Source organism: Notolepis coatsorum, assembly GCF_963971535.1.
Source record: "Notolepis coatsorum genome assembly, chromosome: 2".
In the NCBI taxonomy this organism is placed as follows: domain Eukaryota; kingdom Metazoa; phylum Chordata; class Actinopteri; order Aulopiformes; family Paralepididae; genus Notolepis; species Notolepis coatsorum.
Genome location: NC_140166.1, coordinates 48,162,872 through 48,184,814, shown reverse-complemented (window position 1 = coordinate 48,184,814; position 21,943 = coordinate 48,162,872). Strand labels below are relative to the sequence as shown.

General features: G+C 42.5%; 1 protein-coding gene across 2 annotated transcripts in view; it reads left to right on the top strand.

Moving 5' to 3' along the window:
* The first annotated feature begins 1,869 nt into the window (after positions 1 to 1,869).
* Positions 1,870 to 21,943, top strand: part of ncaph (non-SMC condensin I complex, subunit H) — a 30,896-nt gene continuing 10,822 nt past the window's right edge. The window contains exons 1-10 of one of the 2 annotated variants that reach the window (XM_084309087.1): positions 1,870 to 1,943; positions 2,896 to 3,116; positions 3,241 to 3,331; positions 3,509 to 3,601; positions 3,852 to 3,969; positions 5,012 to 5,148; positions 11,314 to 11,503; positions 11,961 to 12,043; positions 15,134 to 15,339; positions 17,765 to 17,910. In XM_084309087.1, coding sequence (XP_084165213.1) covers positions 2,902 to 3,116; positions 3,241 to 3,331; positions 3,509 to 3,601; positions 3,852 to 3,969; positions 5,012 to 5,148; positions 11,314 to 11,503; positions 11,961 to 12,043; positions 15,134 to 15,339; positions 17,765 to 17,910 — 1,279 coding nt within the window. In that variant the 5' untranslated portion in view covers positions 1,870 to 1,943; positions 2,896 to 2,901. Of the gene's footprint in view, positions 2,056 to 2,895; positions 3,117 to 3,240; positions 3,332 to 3,508; positions 3,602 to 3,851; positions 3,970 to 5,011; positions 5,149 to 11,313; positions 11,504 to 11,960; positions 12,044 to 15,133; positions 15,340 to 17,764; positions 17,911 to 21,943 lie in introns of both variants that reach the window. The other variant, XM_084309086.1, reaches the window with a different exon arrangement.

The following is a 21,943-nucleotide window of genomic DNA, read 5'->3' as shown; positions in this document are numbered from 1 at the left end:
AGTGGGTGACAATATTGTCACAAGGAAAGATGAAATTACCTACCTGGGTTCCATCCTAGAGGCTAATCTCTCCTGTGACAAAATGGCATCCAATGTAATAAAAAAAGTCAACCAACGAACTCGATTCTTGTACCGGATCTCCTCTCTGGTAAACAAGAACACCCTGAAGACTCTGGCAGGAGCACTCATTCAGGGGTACTACGACTATGCTTGCACCTCATGGTACCAAAGCACCTCAAAGGCGCTAAAAACAAAATTACAAACATCTCAAAACAAACTGGTCAGACTACTGCTTGACCTTACTCCTAGAACCCACCTCACCCCTGCCCACTTTGACAACCTAGGATGGCTTAGAGTAGACGACAGAGTACAACAACTTGCAATGGGCCTGGTCTACAAGATACACTACACGACCAAGGTACCCATGTACATGTCAAAATACTTCCCAAAGGTCAGTGAATACCACGATCACAACACCAGAGGGAGCTCCACAAATCATGTTAAACCCAGATTCGGCTCAAATAAGGGACTAAACACGTTTCGCAATTATGCCACATCAATGTGGAACGCCCTACCCAAAGCTGTAAAGGAATGTGGATCACTACCCACTTTCAAAACCTCTCTCAAGGGACACCTACGGGAGACTGCAATTCAACACTGGCCCCTGTAAATATCCTAACCCAACCCCCTCCAATGTACAGTCATTTACCTAGTATGGTTTTGTCAATAGTTCAATGTACAATTGTGTTTGTTTGTACAGTGTCTCCTCCCCCCCCCCCTCAATGTACAGTGTTACTTGTTTATACAGTGTGCCCCCCGCCCCCCCCCCCCCCCCCCAACCACCTCCAATGTAAATTACCCAGTATGGTTGTCAATATCCCAATGTACCCAACCCCCCCCACCCAACCTCCTCCAATGTACAGTTTCTACGTCAAATGTATATACTCCCTTTTCTTGACTCCTTCTGTATCACAAAAAGTACTGTATTTGCAAATCTGGTATGTCATAAATGTATAGATGTAGCAGTACTGACTATCTGTATGTCATGTATGTCATATATGTCTATATGAATTGAAAATGGGGGACCCTGATGGAAACAAGACAAACGTCTTTCTCAGGTCTGCATCCCCTTAACAATTGTATGTATTGAGCCGTACTGTATTGTACCCATTCTGCAATCTGTTAAATAAAGTTTTCATTCATTCATTCATTCATTCATTCATTCATTCATCAATCAATCAATCGGTCACTGTACCCATTCTGCAATCTGTTAATAAAGTTTTCAATCAATCAATCGGTCAGGTCACGTGTACCCATTCTACAATCTGTTAATAAAGTTTTCAATCAATCAATCAGGGCCTGTGGTCACGTGTACCCATTCGGCAATCTGTTAATAAAGTTTTCAATCAATCAATCAATCTGTTAATAAAGTTTTCAATCAATCAATCAATGAATCAATGAATCAATCAATCAATCAATCAATCAATCAATCCCGCAGTGCAACGTGACCCAAATCATACGGCAATCTGTTAATAAAGTTTTCAATCAATCAATCAATCAATCCCGCAGTGCAACGTGCAACGTGACCCAAAATCACGTGACCAAAATCAGCCAATGGAAGCGAGGGGTTGCTATGTGCGTGCTTGTATGTGCGGGGCTTGTAAGCGCTGGTCTGAACGGCTGCAGCTGGGTACTATTGCCCCCTCCACCACCAGGAGTCTGATTTTATAAATCACGTGAGCCAATGCCCGCAGTGCAACACTCCAATTCAGCCATTGGATGGGACAGTCACGTGACCCAAATCAGCCAATGGAAGCGAGCGTCCTCAGCCCGCCGGATCCTCAGCCCGCCGGGTTCTGACTTGCTGCAGCTGCATACTATTGGTCTGACGTGCTGCAGCTGGAAGCATCTCAAACCGTTCGTTCGGCGCAAATTTTCAAAAGGTGAATGAACAGGAAGTGTGATGATTATCGTAGGTTAGCTTAGCTATCAACAGAGAAACCACAACGAATTATCTGTACTTTGGTTTGACATAGAGTTTTTAGCAAATTGAAGGTAAGGTACTTTACATTAACTGAACAAGCTTATCAACTTGTTTTAAAGTATGCCGTTGCAATGGAAATGCTAACGTTAGTTAACGTGGTTAGGTTAGCTGTCCATGCTACATCAGCTAACAACAATAATTAACGCCGCAGCGAAATGTGTGTCGAACCATCCATTAATGTATTGAATAAATAACGCCAACTACGTTAACTTCAACTAACTTTTAACAGTCGAAATGAACTGGAATCATGTGTTTACATATGGCTAACATAAACGTGTTACAGATTAACCTTTTGTCTGTTGACCTAAATTAGTTGAGATTATAAAATACCACCCAATTCACTGGTTATTAAATTGGCAATCTCTTACCAAAATGTCTGCGATGGTGATTGAATGCGTTGAACTTGTCAAGGTTAAGCAATCTTGCCTCGTTCTAAGAACATCTACCATTGCTATTTGGGGGACCCTGATGTAAACAAGACTAAAGTCTTTCTCTGGTCTGTATTGAGCTGTACTGTACCCCTTCTGCAATCTGTTAATACATTTTTCATTCATTCATTCGTCCCTGGCATCCGCTGTCGACCACCAGTCCTTCCAGTTGTCTCTTGTATATATCATAGTATTTATCTATATAGTAGTTATACTACAGTGACATATCCATTTGAATTACACTGATTTTGGTATAGCACGTCCACAATGACACTTTTGTAACGTTACTACTAAGTTACTTCTTCTGTCAGACTGGTAGGATTTGCTAACGTTAGAGATGACGATAAAAAAAAGACATGCAGTGATGTAGGCTAGGGGAAATGTTTGTATGTCTTTGTTGCTGACATTTTTGTCTGTCTCTAGCTAAAGATGAGCTCGTCCTCCACACCCATGTCGCGGGTGCGTCAGAGTGCCTCTACATCCTTGAAGAACAAGGGTCTGTCCCCTGCGGCCTCCAGCACCCCGCTACTGAAGGCTTTCCCCGGGAACGACGATGAAAAGGAGAGGCGTCAACGGCGCAGGTCCAGGGTGATTGACCTCCAAGCCACCAGTGATTCCTCATTTAACGATTCTGTCTCTCATAGGTAAGGAGGAAGAAGTCGGAGGTGCTAAATCCCTCTTTCAGCAAATAATCTCCTACTTCGAAACCCATACGGCCCTGTATATTGATCTCTAGTGCTAAATGACAATCCTTGTGTTTGAATTCAGTGCCTCTGGGACCCCTGCTGCTGTGCCTAAGCTGTCAAATGCACAGATCTCGGAGCATTATTCCACATGCATCAAGCTTTCCACCGAAAATGTAAGTAGACTAGCATTGTGTGCACACATACAGAGTGTCTATTTAATCTAATCGAATGCTTCCAATGGAAATATGAATACAATGTGGATTATTCCTCTTATTTGTTTTATTACTTATATACTGTGGAAAGGAGTTTGCCTAATCAATTTATCTTTTTTCGGTCTGTGGTTTAAATAGAAAATTACCACAAAAAATGCTTTTGGTCTGCATTTGATCGACTACATGGCTGACATTCTCAAACAGAAGGATTCTGAGCTCACAAACTTCAAGGTATGATTGTCTTTTATTTTCTCGTTTTGATGCAACACACATCTTCAGCTCTGAGCTGTTTGTAGTTGCCTCTCTGTAGTTTGTCATTTTAACTCCCGATATACAGGCTTGTCCTGTTTTTATGCATGCAAGTCAGTCAAATGTATTGTAGCTGTGTCTGTTCAGGACAATGAACCGCTTGACCTCTGCCTACCTTTTATAAATGGCCATGAATCTATCTTTTAACACGCTTCTGTCCCATGTTCTCAAGGTGGCGGCAGGAACCTTGGATGCCAGCACAAAGATTTATGCGGTCAGGGTGGATGCTGTGCACGCGGATGCCTACAAGGTGCTGGGCGGTCTTGGCTCTGAGACCAAGCCTGGAGAAGGTGAGACCCTAAACTATATGATTCATCTAATGCAGGGGTTCTCAAACCTTTTTTATACCACAACCCCATTTTATTTAGGACATTTCTTAATGTATCTCATAATTTCAATGTGGACATGAGGAATATCAAAATAAAAGCACACGTTGTTGAACTTGATCATGCATATTTATTAGAAAATGAAATTACAGCACTGTTATCAATGCAATGAATGAATATTATCAACAAAAGCAACGTAATTGTTTCTATACGCATTCATAAAACAAGGCATATTTAGCCAACATATGTTGCCAGAACATAATAAATCGAATCCAGCTCTCCATTTTAGCTGCGAGTCAAAACCGGTCCGTGTCCTGACCTTGTAGTCCCAGATTCAACGCATTGAGGCGGTCAAAGATGTCGGCTAGATACGCCAGCTGTGCCAGCCATTCATTATCGGCACATTTCTCTGCCAACGGGTTGTTTTTGTCTGCAAGGAAAATCTGCACTTCTTCTCTCTCCGCGCTTCTGACAACAAACCTATCCATTGCGAGTGTCCAGGTTACACACAAAAGACCCGTAGTTTGAGAACCGCTGATCTAATGACCCATGAGTTTATTATGAAGACTCTTGAATTTATCATTGATTTAGATACATTAATTGATTGGTGGATATTTGACTGATAGCTAGAGCCCTCCCACTGTGGGGAAATGGAAGTAATGGGGGGTGAACACAATGGAATGCTGGCATTAGCGGAGAGCAAACACGATTGTCACCCACACCATACTCTCTTCACAGTATGATTCACACAGCTTGTACGCCACATATGAATTATAAAGCCTGCCACAAAAAGAAAATAACTAAAGATGAGTTTTAGTTTTATCACTTTAATTTGAACATGGTGCAATGCTTTTCTTTACAAAGAACAACTGCTACATGTGTGTTGCAGCCTCCCTTCTATTGCTGGGGTAGTGGCGATGCATTTTAATCAGAAGATACTGCAGTCACTCGTTCATTTATTTTCGCTTCATTCGTAAATTAATGTGTTTTTTGTGTGTATGTGCAGAACATGGTCCAGAGGAGGAGGACACGGGGGCAGAAGTGTCCGCCAAGCAGGCAGTGAAGAAGAAGAGGCCTCCTAAGAAGACGGTGGAGCAGAACTTGAGCAACATCAACAGTACTGAGACTGAAAGGAGGTGTGAGGTAAGGCGTCTCCTCTTACCAGACACGGGGTTCGCAGTCGCACAAGGTCCTTGAAGTGCTTGATAAAAATGTTTTTATAATAATCAAGGCCTGGAATTCCTTAAACAGCAAATTTTTTAAGGGTGCTTAAAAAGTTGTTGAAATTCAATCATTCGCATTGAAAGTTTTGTTCATCCATTATGTTTTTTTCTATAAAAAACTACATTTAAAAGTGAATTGTGAATTGTATCCTTTTAAATGCCCTTTTAAAATGAAAAATAGTGCTTAGAAAAGTACTTGAAAGTCCTTGAATTTCATTTTGCAATGTCTGTGGGAACCCTGCAGACATCTTTGATCAGCGATCCGCACCAGTCATGGAGTTCCTGGAATATCATGTCATTTTGAAAGGTGTTATTCCAGGCAGGGAAATACTTCAGGATTTCATATTATATATACTCTGAAGAAGTTGTGGAATATTAGGGTCACTTTACAGGAATCTACCAAAATGCATTTACAGCTTGTTTTACACACGTTCATTGCATGAGAGTCGGCCGACGGCCGATATAATAGTAAATGGACTGCATATTTATATTTTATCCTAAGTGCTTTACAATTTATGCCTCACATTCACACACTGACGGCGGAGGCTACCATGTAAAGTGCCAACCTGCTAATCGGGAGCAGTTAGGGGTTAACTTTCGACATACTGCCAGGAGGAGCTGGAATCTAACCGGGAACCTTCCAATTACCAGGTGATGCAGTGAGGCACAGTGATGCATTGTAAAGTCTGATGGCTGTCGGAATGAAGGACTTCCTGTGCCGTTCAGTGCTACATATTGGGAGTCTTACGGGGCTTTCACACTAGCCATTCAGGGTCGAATCAGAGCGTGATCGCACCAAAAAAGGATGTGATCGTCCCTGATGAGAACGCTCCCCCGCGTCCCCGGGGATGCTGATTTGCTCCAAACCTGGACCGCTGGAATAGGTGGTCTCGGGTGCAAACCAGCGTCCCAGACGACTGAGTGGGGGGCATGGTGTGCAAGCTTGTACCAAAACACGGAAGAGGCTTGCTGTATCAACTTGCTGACACACACAATGTCATTACTGTAATGCTTTCATGCTTGCTTGAATTTTGGGCAGATAAAAACATACAGCAACAACTGGACAATACCCACAAAAACGATATTTATGGGCAATTTGGCGAGTTCAGACCTCAACCAAACAAGCATGTTGAGCCTCACGGCTCAGTGGATGAAAACATGAAGCCACGTTACAAGCCCAAGACTTCCCTGGCTCACATTAGGCCTGGCATTTTTTTGCCATTGCTATGTCTATATACATTCGTTTCTTGTTAACTTCGAATGCATTTATTTCTATAGACCAGTATGTCAAGTTAGACCGCGCTCTCAAAGTCTGACACTGGGTGCTGTAATCTCAAAAAGTTGAATATAAAGAAAGCCGGACCAGCACTCTCAGGTTCATTAATATTTAAAGGCTGCCATTAAATATTAATGAACCTGAGAGTGCTGGTCCGGCTTTCCTGCTTTCTTTATATTTCTATAGACCAGTGACATGCAATATAATTGACGCAAGCAATGGGCTAACGTTAGCTGCTAAGTTATCCCATAAATAGGCTAAGCTAACTAGCGTTAAACCTTGGACCTTGAAGCCCACCCTGCAGAAGTCCTTGGATGGGTGCTACACCAGAATGATGCATGTGGTGCTCAACATCAACGGGGATGAGCATGTCACTAATGCAAACTTGTATGGGGGGGTGCTAAAGGTGAGCGATAAAGTGGCAGTCAGGAGAATGAGGCTGGCAGGTCACTGCCAGAGACACCATGAGATGCCAACCAGCAAACTTGTGCTGTGGGAACCAACACACAGGCATCGATCACGAGGACGTCCCACATTAACCTACGTGGACGTACTCAGGAGAGATGCAGGAACAGAAAGCACCGGCGAGCTAGCCAGATGCATGGAGGATCGGGATGACTGGAAGCACCGATGGAGGGCCCGTCCGAGGACGACCTAGATGGATAGATAACTAGCGTTAGCCGCTAACCCAGGAAACGCTCAAAGCGGACTCCACGACACAAGTTCCATTCGTGAGAAAAGGGGGTGGGTTATATTGACGACGCTTGACAACGGGCTCAAAGATAACTTCATATTTATTAGTTATTCGTTTCTTTATATCGGGCATCCAGTTTCCATCACCGTGTATTCAACTCTTCCTGTGTTGACGTTCGAGAGTGACATCATCGCCTACGGCAGCTTACACGCTCAAAACACAAACCGTAAACAAAAACCGGAGCGAACCAGACTGCAGTGTGTACACAAACCAGGGAGGGGGGGAGGTCGCACTGGAGTTTGCACTCGGGACGGAGCGAGACGGAGCGGAGCACCCGTTCCTAATGAGAAAGCCCCCTTAGTCTAGCACTGAACCTGCTCCTTCGGTCAGCCAAGTCTGTGTATAGTGGGTGGGAGGGGTTGTCCCTAATTGCATCGAGCTTAGCCAGACTCCTCCTCTCCGCCACCACCGCTAGAGAGTCCAGCTCCACCATGTTACTGGCTTTCCTGACCAGCTTATCCAGCCTGTTTGCGTCCCCTGTTCTCAGTCCACTGCCCCAGCAGGTCACAGCGTACAAGAAGGCGCCCACCACCACCGACTCATAAAACATCCTTGTACAGACGTTGAAGGATCTCAGCCTTCTGAGGAAGTAGAGTCGGCACGTGGCTCTGGCCCTTCTTGTAGAGTGCCTCTGCGTGTTTTGACCCGTTCAGTTTGTTGTCGATGTGGACTCCGAGGTATTTGTAGTCCTCAACCATGTCCACATCGACCCCCCCCCGGATGGAAACGGGGGTCACAGGTGTGGACGAGTCGAATAGGTTCCAATATTCCATTCTAACCTAGGGCTGGGCGATAAAACGATAACGATAATTATTGCGATTTTAATAATCAATATCGGTTGATAATATAAAAAAAATGGCGGCTGGGTGGCGTAGCGGAGATTGCGCTCGTCACCAATGCAAGAGACTCCGGTCTCTACTCCCCGAGTCGGCATTGCCTGCGGCTTGGGCCAGTCGTCATACTATCTCAATTGGTAGAGGTAGCGGGTGGAAAGTCGATGGGTGGGGATTGGACGCTGTAGACAGCGACTCCTACAGGTTGGTTGGGGACGCCTGTACAGCAGAGACAGGAAGTATCGGGGGCAGCGTGAGCCTCCCACGCGTTACTCCTCGCCACAGAGTCCGCGCTGTCTGGTGAAAAGATGCGACAGGCTGCCTCCTCGTGTACCTGAGGGGACAGCCATTTACACGTGATGCAAGGCTTCTATCCTCACTACAGCCGACCAGTGGGAGGCATAGTCTAGCAACGTTCAAGACGGGGGAGGGGAGAATTGGCTATATTCGAAATTGGGATGGGAGAAAAAATAAGGAGAAAAAGTAGAGTAAAAAGAAATTATACTTTTTTTTGTGACCTGCAGCATGTCAGTTTTAAAACCAGAGACCGTGGACAGACTTGTCTTTCTTGCCTGCAACTTAAAGTAATGGCTTTGCTTGTCCAAATGACGATACTGACCAAATTGAGATTTATTTTTCTCTTGTCCATTTATTTTGTTTGCTTTCTAATTTAAAATACAGTTTGAAACTGTCTGTACACAGTAGGCTATATGTGCTAGCAGAGCTAGTCTCCAGTCGCGAGTCACGGTGCACATGTGCGGTGGTTTGTCCACCAAAAAAGTGCCAAAAGATAGAAAAGAAACTAGCAGAGCCAGAACTATTCAACTCCCCTGGAGCCACAGCCAGCAGAGAAGCCTGTTTACCTTCGCTTTCAAACCAGCTGCAGCCTGAGAACTGGAGTGTGAGGGGCTGTAACACTAAAGATGGCAACAAAGACTTGCTGCAAAATAAACGTACAACTGTTGTTTAACACATCCAGCGCCAAAAACGCTGTACAGCTTCATTGCCCGCCATGCGTTGAACGCCAACAACCCTGTACAGCGTTTTTTGAGATCAATATTTAATTTTTTCGCCATGGCATTCATAATTCATCCACCCAACCTCCGGTGCTGCAGCGGGACCCTGAATGGGACTGCAACGCCTCAATACCGCCGCCTGGTGGATGGTCGGGCGAGTTACACTCTCAAAACCAGATGGTGTCATCGGTGCGTCGAGGAAATTCCTCCGGCAGTCACATCTCATTACGGGACTCCAGACAAACACTATAGTGCATATGGATCGCTGCCATAACACAATAATCGATATGATTTCGGTGTTTATTGCGCCATACAAACCGGAAATGGATGTAGGAGATCGGCGTCGAATAATTGGGATCTTTCTCCTCCAGTCTCATCGGCGCACGGTAAGAGAACAGTAACGTTATTTTCAACCCGATTGTTTATTAATTTCACTGCAAACCATCTGCTCAACATATCAACCCATAGTAAATAAAGCCGTTACTGACGATCAAGGAATTATAAACGACCCCCCCTTTCCTTCACGCATGATGAAGCATAATGTATACCGATCATATACATTTGAATTGTTTAATATAGCGTGTATGGGAAAGAAACGCCAATCTATAATCTATATATGCTTCAGGGCCTATAACTACTGTTTTTGGAATTACAGCAGAAAAGATTAAAAACATACTTATATTCTCTATGCTAGTAACACAACAATGTATGAATGAAAAAATATAACGTTCCCACATCCTGAACGATAGATAATCGATGTTGAATGGGCCATAGTAATGTCAATATAGCAATACAATTTAAAAAGTTATAGCCCTGCAAAGAAGGTAAACATCTCCATGGGGTTATAGTGCTGGCAGACTGGCTATAGCTATATTGGTGGATATAACCTATGGCGGGGAATGTGTTAAAAAAAACGCTACTTTTTTTTTAATACTTATAACAATATCGATATCGAGTGATATGATAACATTATCATATCGTTATCGTGATATCATTTTTGGCCATATCGAAGAAATATAAAGAGGTTGCTTACCAATAAGGACTTTTGTAATAAACAAATACCCATGTTTGTTGCACCGTTCTGCAAGAAAAGGCCAACCCACCCTATCATGCAGGACACAATGGTGAGTATCATATCTGCCACCAGTAATAAACCAGAGCTGAGTGATATACAGAATCCAGAGGTTTGATGCTACAGCCTGCCTATAAATTACATCACCATATTCCAAAACTGAAGTGTTAAGAAGAAGACTGATTCAACAATAATTTTTCTACTAATCAGAGGAAAGCTGGATCTATTTCTGTACAGGAAACCAGTTTTCCGTCACAGCTTGGAGGCGAGATTATCCACATGAAACTTAAATGTACATTTCTTGTCGAGCCACGTAATAATTAAATTATCCATAGGATTGGTAGATTTTATTTTGATGTGTACATGTGTCATACAAGTAATATTCATACTGGTTTAAATAAACAATTTGATATTTCCCATCTTTGCTGGGTAAGATTTCCGTGCCTGTTTAGAGGCCTGTCCCAAATAAAGGTGGGGTGAGTTCAGTGACTGAAGCTAATAAAAGCCTGGGCTATTAACCCGTTCACTACCACATGGTTAACCCTTTCACTACCACACTACAGATGGTTAACCGTGGTAGTGAAAGGTTAACCTTCTGTAGTGTGGCAATGAAAGGGTTAATTGAAGTTTACGGTGACTGTCGATGTTTGGTCTTGACGGTACTGCTGGGTCACAATGAAGTCTATTTGGGTTTTAAATGAAAAGATCAATAATGTATTGAATTATTCTCATAATGATGAGCAATGATATAACATTCTTAACAAGTTTTGAAACTTGTATTTTTGTGCAACTGAATTTTTCAAATGAAGTTTAGGCTTTCTCGCCGAGACCGTTTATTAAACAAGTATTTAGTTGACTGTAATAGTCAATAGGATTTTGTCTACTGTATTCAATGGACAAATCGGGAAAAAATAGGTTCTTGTGAATGAATTAAATCAAGTCAAACACTTTGTTATGATGCCAGAGCGGTTCAGACAGTTATCCTGGAATAACTTTGTAGTAATGGACCAAAACGTAATCAGCAGTGACTCATTAGCCGACTAGAAAGGGCCACTGTTTTGTGCTCCTAAATATGATATTGAAAGGAAGATGAATACTGGTCCATGCTTATCCATCCACTCCACTCCAACCCAGGTGGACCCCATGTTTCATCGCATGGCCTCGTCCTTCGACGAGAGCAGCACGGCAGGCGTCTTCCTGTCTGTCCTCTTCAGCGAGGACAGCCGCTGTGAGCTCCTCTTCCCCTCCCACATGACCCTACTCCAGTCCATGTCTTCCTACGTCGCTCCTCCTCCGCAGCGCGTCCCTGCATCGCCCTTCACAGGTAAATGCAGGCTTTCTAGCACACAGCTCTGGGAAGTATGGATAAGGACTTTTGACAATTTCCAGGTTCTAAAGACACTTATGACCACATTGGCTTGCTCCTGAGAAACTGGATTCACACAAAGTACAAAAAATATCATTAGCCTATTAGTCAAGGTGAAAAACAATTACTGATCAAATTGAAGACTGGGAAAGTATGGAATTTCAAAATGGAGAAATCTGTTGGAGAATTGTAATATTTTTTTTTATCAAATGCTCAAGCGTTTGCTACATTTGAACACAATTAGGTACTGTGTTCAAAAGAACGAGTCAAAAAGGAATATTTACTAACTCTGTACAGATTAAGGTGGTGTTTGTCTTGCCTTTTTTAAATGTAATGTAACTACGTCCATCACCACTGTCCGAGTGCTGCCCTCTGGTGGACGCTCTTATCCCTGTCTCCCTGTGGTTGTGGCCAGGTGGTGTGCAGCGAGCCCAGGAGAAGGGCTCCATTTGTCCCTCTCTGCAGGACTTCTCCTTCACCAGCTGGAACCCTGAGCAGGTCAGAAGAACCCAAGAACCAGCCACACACAGCAGCTGTCCACTACATTCAGAACCAACCACACACACAGCAACTGTCCACTACATTCAGAACCAACCACACACACAGCAGCTGTCCACTACATTCAGAACCAACCACACACACAGCAGCTGTCCACTACATTCAGAACCAACCACACACAGAGCAGCTGTCCACTACATTCAGAACCAACCACACACAGCAGCTGTCCACTACATTCAGAACCAACCACACACACAGCAGCTGTCCACTACATTCAGAACCAACCACACACAGCAGCTGTCCACTACATTCAGAACCAACCACACACACACAGCAGCTGTCCACTACATTCAGAACCAACCACACACACACAGCAGCTGTCCACTACATTCAGAACCAAACACACACAGAGCAGCTGTCCACTACATTCAGAACCAACCACACACAGAGCAGCTGTCTACTACATTCAGAACCAACCACACGCAGAGCAGCTGTCCACTACATTCAGAACCAACCACACACAGAGCAGCTGTCTACTACATTCAGAACCAACCACACACACAGCAGCTGTCCACTACATTCAGAACCAACCACACAGCAGCTGTCCACTACATTCAGAACCAACCACACACAGCAGCTGTCCACTACATTCAGAACCAACCACACACGGCAGCTGTCCACTACATTCAGAACCAACCACACACAGCAGCTGTCCACTACATTCAGAACCAACCACACACAGCAGCTGTCCACTACATTCAGAACCAACCACACACAGAGCAGCTGTCTACTACATTCAGAACCAACCACACGCAGAGCAGCTGTCCACTACATTCAGAACCAACCACACACACAGCAGCTGTCCACTACATTCAGAACCAACCACACACAGCAGCTGTCCACTACATTCAGAACCAACCACACACCGCAGCTGTCCACTACATTCAGAACCAACCACACACAGCAGCTGTCCACTACATTCAGAACCAGCCACACGCAGCAGCTGTCCACTACATTCAGAACCAACCACACACAGCAGCTGTCCACTACATTCAGAACCAGCCACACGCAGCAGCTGTCCACTACATTCAGATTGTTCATATATACATTTTCTATGAGCATAAAAGAGTGAGATTCCTTTTGTCTCTGTTCCTTGGCCTTGCAGCAGCAACATCAATACAATGGAAGCAATAGAAATAGCATAAAATGGCAGAAACAACAATATATAACTTGAAATTATAATACAATAATCACCAGGGTGTTTCTGTACTTTAGTCTAAAGAAAATGGATCTACCTACCTCAGTTGTATTAAAAAATAAAAAGTCCAAACTTCAAATGATTTATTTATTTAGAACAATTTCTTAATATATATATATAATATTGCAGCGAGCGTTGTCTGCACCTAGCTTTGTAAAGTGAACCATACTTGCGACAGTTTTCAGCTTGCCACTGCTTTGTTGTTGAATCAAGTCAAATCCTAGGTACGCGTGTATTGTGCGCGTGAACGTGCAGCACACTTCATAGGTTTCGTTTTGCGGTAAACGCTGACGTCATCGGACCTAATTATTATTTATATATATAAAATAAAATGTATTGCCGAAATGTGGCACCGGTGAATCGGTAGTCACACCGTGATTCGGTCGATACCCTTAAAAGTACCGGATTCGGTACCCATCCCTTATAATCACAGTACGAGTGTAGTGTGTGCAGGTTATTGAGTGTATGGCTGCTCCAATCAGCAGTGTCTCAAATTAAGTCACCAGTTTCACCTTTTCTCAGTAGAAAAAGAGTAGTGGGGCCAGGCTTGGGCTGGGTGGTAGGTAGGGATGCACTGATGCCAATACTGTGGAGCGTTTTCAAAAACACCTGCGTACTTGACGGGGCCACAATCATTTAGGTCCCATGATACAATACTGCGATAAATCTCTACTGAACGTTTTGTTTAAAGTAAATATCATGAGCCTATCACAAGCCTTCAATCAGACAACCAAGGCCATCTGCTCAGCTTAGCTATAGAAAAGGACAGGTTAGATAATCAATGTCAATCATAATGGACACATGGTAATGGGCAGTAATGATGATGATGCCCTATCATCATATCGTCATTTCAATTGAAATTCAATCAGAAATAATTTTGTGTGAAATCTGACTTTATATCGGGGTTCGCACAAGGTCATTGAAGTGCTTTATTTTTTACACAGTCCCTGGAATTCCATAAACAGCCAATTTTTTTTAACAAGGTGCCTAAAAAGGCCTTACGTTTTGTTCATCCATGATAAAAAATGTCTGCATCGAGAAATAGAATTCTTTAATCTAAGGTGTAACTAATTGTCGGAAATTGGTTTTAAGTAGGGATGTTCGATATTGGCTTTTTTACCGATATACCGATATTGTCCAACTTTTAATTTCCGATATCTATATCAACCGATACCGATATATGCAGGCCCCCCCCCCCCCCCCCCCAAAAACACATTATGCATACTTTTTACAATAAATCAAATAAGAATTTGTTCTTACTTGCTTGCCTAAATAATTGAATACCAATAATTTCCGATATTACATTTGAATGCCAATATCGGCCGATAATATCGGACAGCCATAAATATTGGATCCGATTATTTTTTTCAATAAAGAAACGGCATTTAAAAGTGAATTGGATCCTTTTAAATGCCCTTTTAAAATGAAAAATAGTGCTTGTAAAAGTACTTGAAAGTCATTGGATGGGAACCCAGTTATATTTAAATTTTTTAATAATTAATTTAGATGGTAATCACAATTCACAAGATCAAAGAATAACACCATACGATAAATACAGACATTGCCCAGCTGCTCGGCCTGGTTGTTTGAGAGAGCCCCTTTTGACTAATAGATATTCCTTTATGGATCCCCTTGGGGAAATTCAGGCATCATAGCAGCATGGGGGAGGGGGGGGGAGGTACAGGTAGTAAAAACAAGCAGAGTGAACAATATAACAAATCAATATCATTAACTAACTTACTAACTGAAATATACAGTATTCATCACATAAGGTGCAGTATGCATAAGGTAGTGTTATTGACCTAACTAACTAACCCATGCCTCTCACGCAGACCATGAACCAGATGCTGGACAAGATGAAGCAGGGCGAGGGGGGGCACGTGTTCGACGCCAACGCAGAGCCCGAGCCGGGGTCGGAGGACGACGACTGCCAGGACTTCGGCGGCCAGGACTTTGACGCAGACTTCGAAGAGGGCGGTGGGGAGGGACCCAGGGAGTACAAGGACGGCTGTGAGGCCGCCGGCTCCCGCAAAGGACGGTGAGAAAGCAGAGGATCGCCCTCATGTCACTGTTCTTTTGCGGTGTTAACCCTTTCACTGCCACCCTACCAAAGTGTTAACCCTTTCAGTGAGACGATACAGATTTTTTTTTTTTTTTTCTCTCTATATGATCTTTTCCCGATTTGTTTCTCCCATCCCACTGTTAGTCGTTATGCCAATTCCCAACCCCCTTCCTGGTTGTTGCGCACCCCCCCCTACTGTTGGTCCGGGAGGCCGGAGACTGTCGCATGTTTTCCTCCGACACATGTGCAGCCGGCAGCCAGCCTGGCAGCGCAGATTCTCGCCGGGAGAGTAACGTGTGGAAGGTCACACTACCTTTCTCCAGATCCTACCCTCGCTGTGCAGGCGCCACGACCGAACTGTAGGGGTCGCTGTCCACAACACCCAGGACCCACCAACGGCCACGGCTTCCCTCCCCCTAACTCAGCCAAACGAGTTAGTATAGCGATCAGCCCAAGCCAAGGCAATGCTGACTCTCCGGTAGTCGAGACCGCAGCCTCTTGCATTGGTGACGAGCACAATCTCCGCTACGCCACCTGACCGCGGCAATACAGAAGGTTAACCCTTTCACTGCCACACGAAAAGGGGTTAACCCTTTCACTACCACACTAGGTAGTGAAAGGTTAACCTTCTGTAGTGAAAGGGTTAAACCTGAACTATTATACAAACGCAAATATCTGACGGGCTCTAGTTTGTTCTTTCAAGACCTAACAAATTCAGCTGATTTTATGTTTGATTAGATTAAAATGTATTGTCGTACAGCGCAAGTGCAGTACAACGAAAATAAGTCTGCATCTAACTGCAAGGTAACAGTGAAGTGCCTTAATAATATACAGTGTGATTTTAAAATGGAATAAATATAATGAAGCTACAGAGTAATATGCTAATCTTATGTATGTACACAGTAATACAAGAAGTATAAATACACTATGGTAGTAAGTAAGCCATACTGGCCAGTGGTATAACTAATGGTAGGTATGGGATATATATAGATAATTATATAGTATATACAGTGTGTATTAGGGGTGTAACAATGCATTGATCCTAAGGTGACGATTCAACTGCATCGATTTTAAAATGTTAGAATCGATAATTTTTATTGTCGTTTTTATTTAAATTTTTTACCTATAGTCTATTCATGCTGAGTGAATCAGTTCCCCCAGCCACATTTATGTATTCAACATTTTTGGGGCAATTAACTGATCGAAAAGTAGTCGAATCGTGGTCAAATTAAGAGATTTCATGATGCTTTGAATCGTTGCCTGAAGAATCATGATCGAATCGTTGTGGGGTCAAATATTTACACCCCTGGTGTAAAAGAAATTGTGGTTGCTTGCGAGTGTGTTGTTTGTGTTTACCTTTAAAGTAAGTAGCCATCAATTATTAGTGTGCACTGCACAGTGAAATGTTTTCAACTAGAGTGAATTTTTACGATGACCCTGATATAGATTATTTCTTTGTATTCGAGAATGCTCTGATGGTCCCCTTTCTCGTGGTGTTATGAAAGTCACTGAACCAATTATGAGAACACATTAACATCCAGCTGAGCTTCATCCTGGGATGAAAGGGAAAACCATTGAACCCCACATAACAAGAAAAATGTTTCTCTACCATAATGGCCTGCTTAGGACATGACAACTTTGAAATGTGTTAGTTTTTTATCGAACGGTCGGTGTGTAATTGGATTCCCCATAGTCACAGATGTGTAAGCCATTAATTAGTTAGTTAGTTAGTTTTTTGTGTGACTCAATAATATTCTGTGTGCTATGTTTGAATGTTTTCCTGTATGGTTTAAACATTGTCCTGTGTCATGCTGTTGTCCTGTTCCTGTAGCTTAAATGTGTTTTCCTGTATGCCATGCTATTTTCCTGTAGTTTAAATGTGTTTTCCTGTATGCCATGCTGTTGTCCTGTGGTTTAAATGTGTTTTCCTGTATGCCATGCTCTTCTGTGGTTTAAATGTGTTTCCTATATGGTGTGCTGTTGTCCTGTGGTTTAAATGTTTCCTATATGGTGTGCTGTTCTGTGGTTTTAATGCGTTTCCTATATGGTGTGCTGTTCTGTGGTTTGAATGCGTTTCCTATATGGTGTGCTGTTCTGTGGTTTGAATGCAGTAAATTTAAGAACAAATGCTTATTTACGATGATAGCCTGGCGAGAGGACAAAGGGGCTTCTCGAAGGGTAACTGGGAAATAAAATAGTAGGAGGTAAGGGAAATAATAAAAACACATCAAACAAACAACCAAATAAAATTACACGGTATGTAATACATGAAGCATAACAGACAAATTACAAATTTCAGAAAGGATGGGTGACAGTTGCAGGTGTGTGTAAACAACTCTGCGATAGTTATTAAAAGTAGTGAAGGTGGGTCAATTTGTTAATTTGTGTGACTTCTTTCCAGGGATGTGATTCCAATTGGAGAGGGAGACGTGGCCACCATGTGCCTTCAGCTGTCCTCTCAGCCCAGGGAGTACTCGTACTTCAGCCCCAGGACCATGGCCTCGTGGGCAGGCCCTGGATACTGGCAGTTCAAACCAAAGCACAAGCGTAAGTGACTTTGTTGTTGCAGGAAGATGCTATGCATGTTTAACACCTGTTGAGCTGTAGCCCTATTTTCAGAAATTTCGCCTAAAGGTACATGCCCAAGTAAATGGAAGGTTGCTCCACTTCTACAAGGTCAATTAGCATGTTCTTGTAAACTAGGAACATCTAGGGACCTGGGGGTATGTATTCCGTGTCAGAATTATTGTGTCTGTTACTAGGCTTGAGTAAATTGTGATGAAACAAAGGAGAATATAAATTATAAAACAAAATTGCATCTTTGCCGGTGAATAACACCATGTTATAATTGTGCCGCATCCGACCTCGCTCATTGAGCTCATTCAGCACCTTCTTGCTTCTTGAGATAAAGTGTACAAAAAAATCTAAGCAAATGAATAAAGGGAAGATGATTAAACAGAAGTATTTGTAGATACAGTAATAAATTATAACTCATTTGAATTATACATTCAAAATTGACCATGACCTTATTATGGCCAAATCATACATCCATGGATAGGGAAAAAGCTCCTCTTTCCAATGGCAGTGTTAAATATGGATTTAGTCATTTCCTCTCAGTTTTACGATAAAAGAGAGATAGAATTAGCTTTTTTTTTTTTTATAAATTCTTATTTTCAGTCAATCTTAAACATTGGTACTAGCTGAAAATATACACTGACTGCTGTTTTGTTAGGGTTAAGGTCTTTACTCTTGGCTACATTTGAAAAAGAAACACAACATTAATTAATACGGTCTGTATTGATCGATTTATGATCAAAACAGCCGGGTCCCCCAATAAAGACTCTAACCTAACCCTATCAAAACAGCAGTCAAAGTGTATATTTTCAGCACTAGGTTTGTTTACCAATGATTTTAAACTCGAGCAGTCCGGTACCGGTACGAGATTGATATTGCACCATAAATCGATCAATACAGAACGTATTAATTAATGTTGCGTTTCTTTTTCAAATGTAGCTAAGAGTAAAGACCATAACCATGTCAAAACGGCAGTCAAAGTGTATATTTTCAGCACTATGTTTGTTTACCAATGATTTTAAGTGTTATTAGTGAAATGAGTGTAGTCTTTTGAGAGAAGAGACTCGGGGCTTTCGAATTTCATAAAACTACACTTCCTAGCTCACGCCCCTGTTAATCATCTGACTTTCAGCGTGAAGCTTTTTTTTTTACCTTTTTTATTTTTGGGATCATATCTCACGGGTGGAACAAACCTGAACGTTATTGCCATAAAATAGAACGCAGTTAGTTTCTCTATCTTTCTGTGAACGTCTAACAAAAACCGTGTTGCAATCTGATGAAAAATGGCAGAGCAATTTACATTATGTTCGATTCTGATCAATCAGCCAGTATCACCTCTTCATCTGTTGGCTTGTGTTATCTCTTTATCCGTTGACCCTGCGTTGTGTTTTATCTCTCCCGGCGTCTTCTCATACTGGCTGTGACACTAGGCCGCGTAGTACCTTTTCTTGAAAAACGTTGTTTATTACATAAACAAAAGCCTCAGCTCAGATGTTATCAGATTGTATTGTCCTTGCTATCGTCTCTTCTGCTGTTCAGTCCAATAGTGGCTAAGGCCTTGTCGTTAGCCAGAACCCTTCTGCCGTTAGCCGAAGCTAATGATGATGTGTCATCTCCCCCCCCCCCCCACCGGCGAGGGTGAGAGGGATGAGAGTCTCTGATGGTTCCTCTCTCCTGTGGGTTTCGTTTCTTAGTCTGCCCTTACCCGGAAGAAAACTGCTGTTATATGATCTTCGTCATAGCAATGACAGGCCAGCCCCTCTTTCCTCGTTACTATGTGCCACTGCCATGACCACTGCTTTTAAACCTTTAACACACATTAAAACGTCTGTTTCATTAATGTCAAAACTCTCTCTCTGACCATTGTGCCTGCACTGTTCCCTGTCCTTATCAGTTGTTATGTTTAACAAGCTAAAGGACCTTGAAGCCCTGGGCTCTCTTAGTCTGCTGCTGCAACACACCCCCAACACCCCCAAAATCTCCTGGTTGTCCCACGGACCCGGTTAATAACAAAAGGTGACCGGTCCTTCCAATTTATGGCCCCTACCCTTTGGAACACCCTCCCCCTTTCTATGCGTTCACTTGACTCCCTATCCACTTTTAAGGAACAGTTGGAAACGTTTTTATTCAGACAGGCTTTTAAATAATTCCTGGTTGTATACGTTGTTTATTTATTTATAATTGTTGTTTTGTTTTTAGTTGCACTCATATTTAGTTATTTAATTGTAACTATGCTTACGATGTGTCAGAATTGTTTTATGTGTAGTGCGTTCATCTCTATGTTGCTATGTTTTACTTCTGTGAAGCACTTTGTGATTTTATCTGAGAAAGGTGCTATACAAATAAAGTTTACTTACTTACTTACTCTGACTGCCAGCCACTTTTAAACCGCCTCCACCACCACCATGCACATTTTGACCTCTCTGACCTGGCCCCTTTAGATGCTGTCATCTCCCCCAATATACATTACATACATTGAAAAACACCGTTTTCCTCCAATTATAAAAAAGTAACTGTACTTACAGTAGATTTCATTCATGGTTTTTGCTGCCCTGTCAGGAGCACCTGGTGGTACTAAATCCAGATTGAACTTCCGATCCATAGATGTGACTTAATAAGGTCATTTATAGGCCTGATATTCTATATTCATATTTCAAATTGCATGTGTCCGGATGGCAAAATGCAGTACTGTATCTACAAACCCCCTGTAAATCATCTCCCCTTTATTCATTTGCTTAGATTTTTTGTACACTTGAACGTGCTGAATGAGCTCATTGGCAATATTTCACATATAGTCATGTTAGCATGGTGTTATTCACCGTCAAAGATGAGAAAAAATATATATAATTCTCCTTTGGTTCATTACAATTTACTCAAACATAGTAACTGACACAATATTTCTGACACTGTGAATACATTCCCTGAGGTCCATAGATGTGAAAATGGACACATGCAAATGGACCTTGTAGTAGTGGAGCAATCTTCCATTTACTTGGGTATGTACTTTTAGAAAAGATTTCGGAAAATATGGCTAGGGCCACACAAAAAAAAAAGTTTATGAAAGAAAGAAAAACGGAATGGGTCCACGCCACCACCATCTTCACCTCAACCTATAGTGCATTTCAACTACACTGCCAGACCACTCCACATTGCAACCGTTGCCTCCCTCGCTCCATGCACGCAAGCTGTCCGCAAAATCAACACATTGGGCAAGGGAGGGACATTAATCTCAAACTATTTGGAAAGTTTTGCAGCAACCGACACCCAAACCTGCCACTGGGGGACACTCTCAAAAACCAGCCACTGGGGGACACTCTCAAAAACCTGCCACTGGGGGACACTCTCAAAAACCTGCCACTGGGGGACACTCTCAAAAACCTGCCACTGGGGGACACTCTTCAAAAACCTGCCACTGGGGGACACTCTCAAAAACCAGCCACTGGGGGACACTCCCAAAAACGCATTATTGTTACAGTGTAACATTTTTGGGCTTGAAATTTATTTCATGGAACAACTTCCTTGGTATCAAATAAGTTATGTGTATAAAGTTATAATGAATCTGTTGATGGTCTGGATTTCTAGATGATATGTTTGACCAAACATCTGCCAAGTCTGGATCTAGTTCCGGGATGTCGGTATCCAATGCCAGAGGTTTATAAGCGTGTTGAGCGATGAAGCAATCCAGATCAGTAACCATACGTATCCTCATGATTAACTACAATATTTTGAATAGAATGAGAAGAAAGGGGATTCCGACATGATGCACCACCAGCCTTTAAAACTTAATTGTAAATATAAAAAGTTGAAAGTAGATCAATAAAATTTAGCCTTTAACTCTTGGAAAGAATGTAAACCTCGACACCCCCCGCCCCCAAATATCTCCTAAATAATCTATGAACCCCTCTTTCCAACTAGAAAATGGATCAGTAATTTAAGATCGTTAAATATTGGGGAACAATACCAAATTGAAAGAGTTGCCACAAATTTTCCTCACTGCTCTCCATAC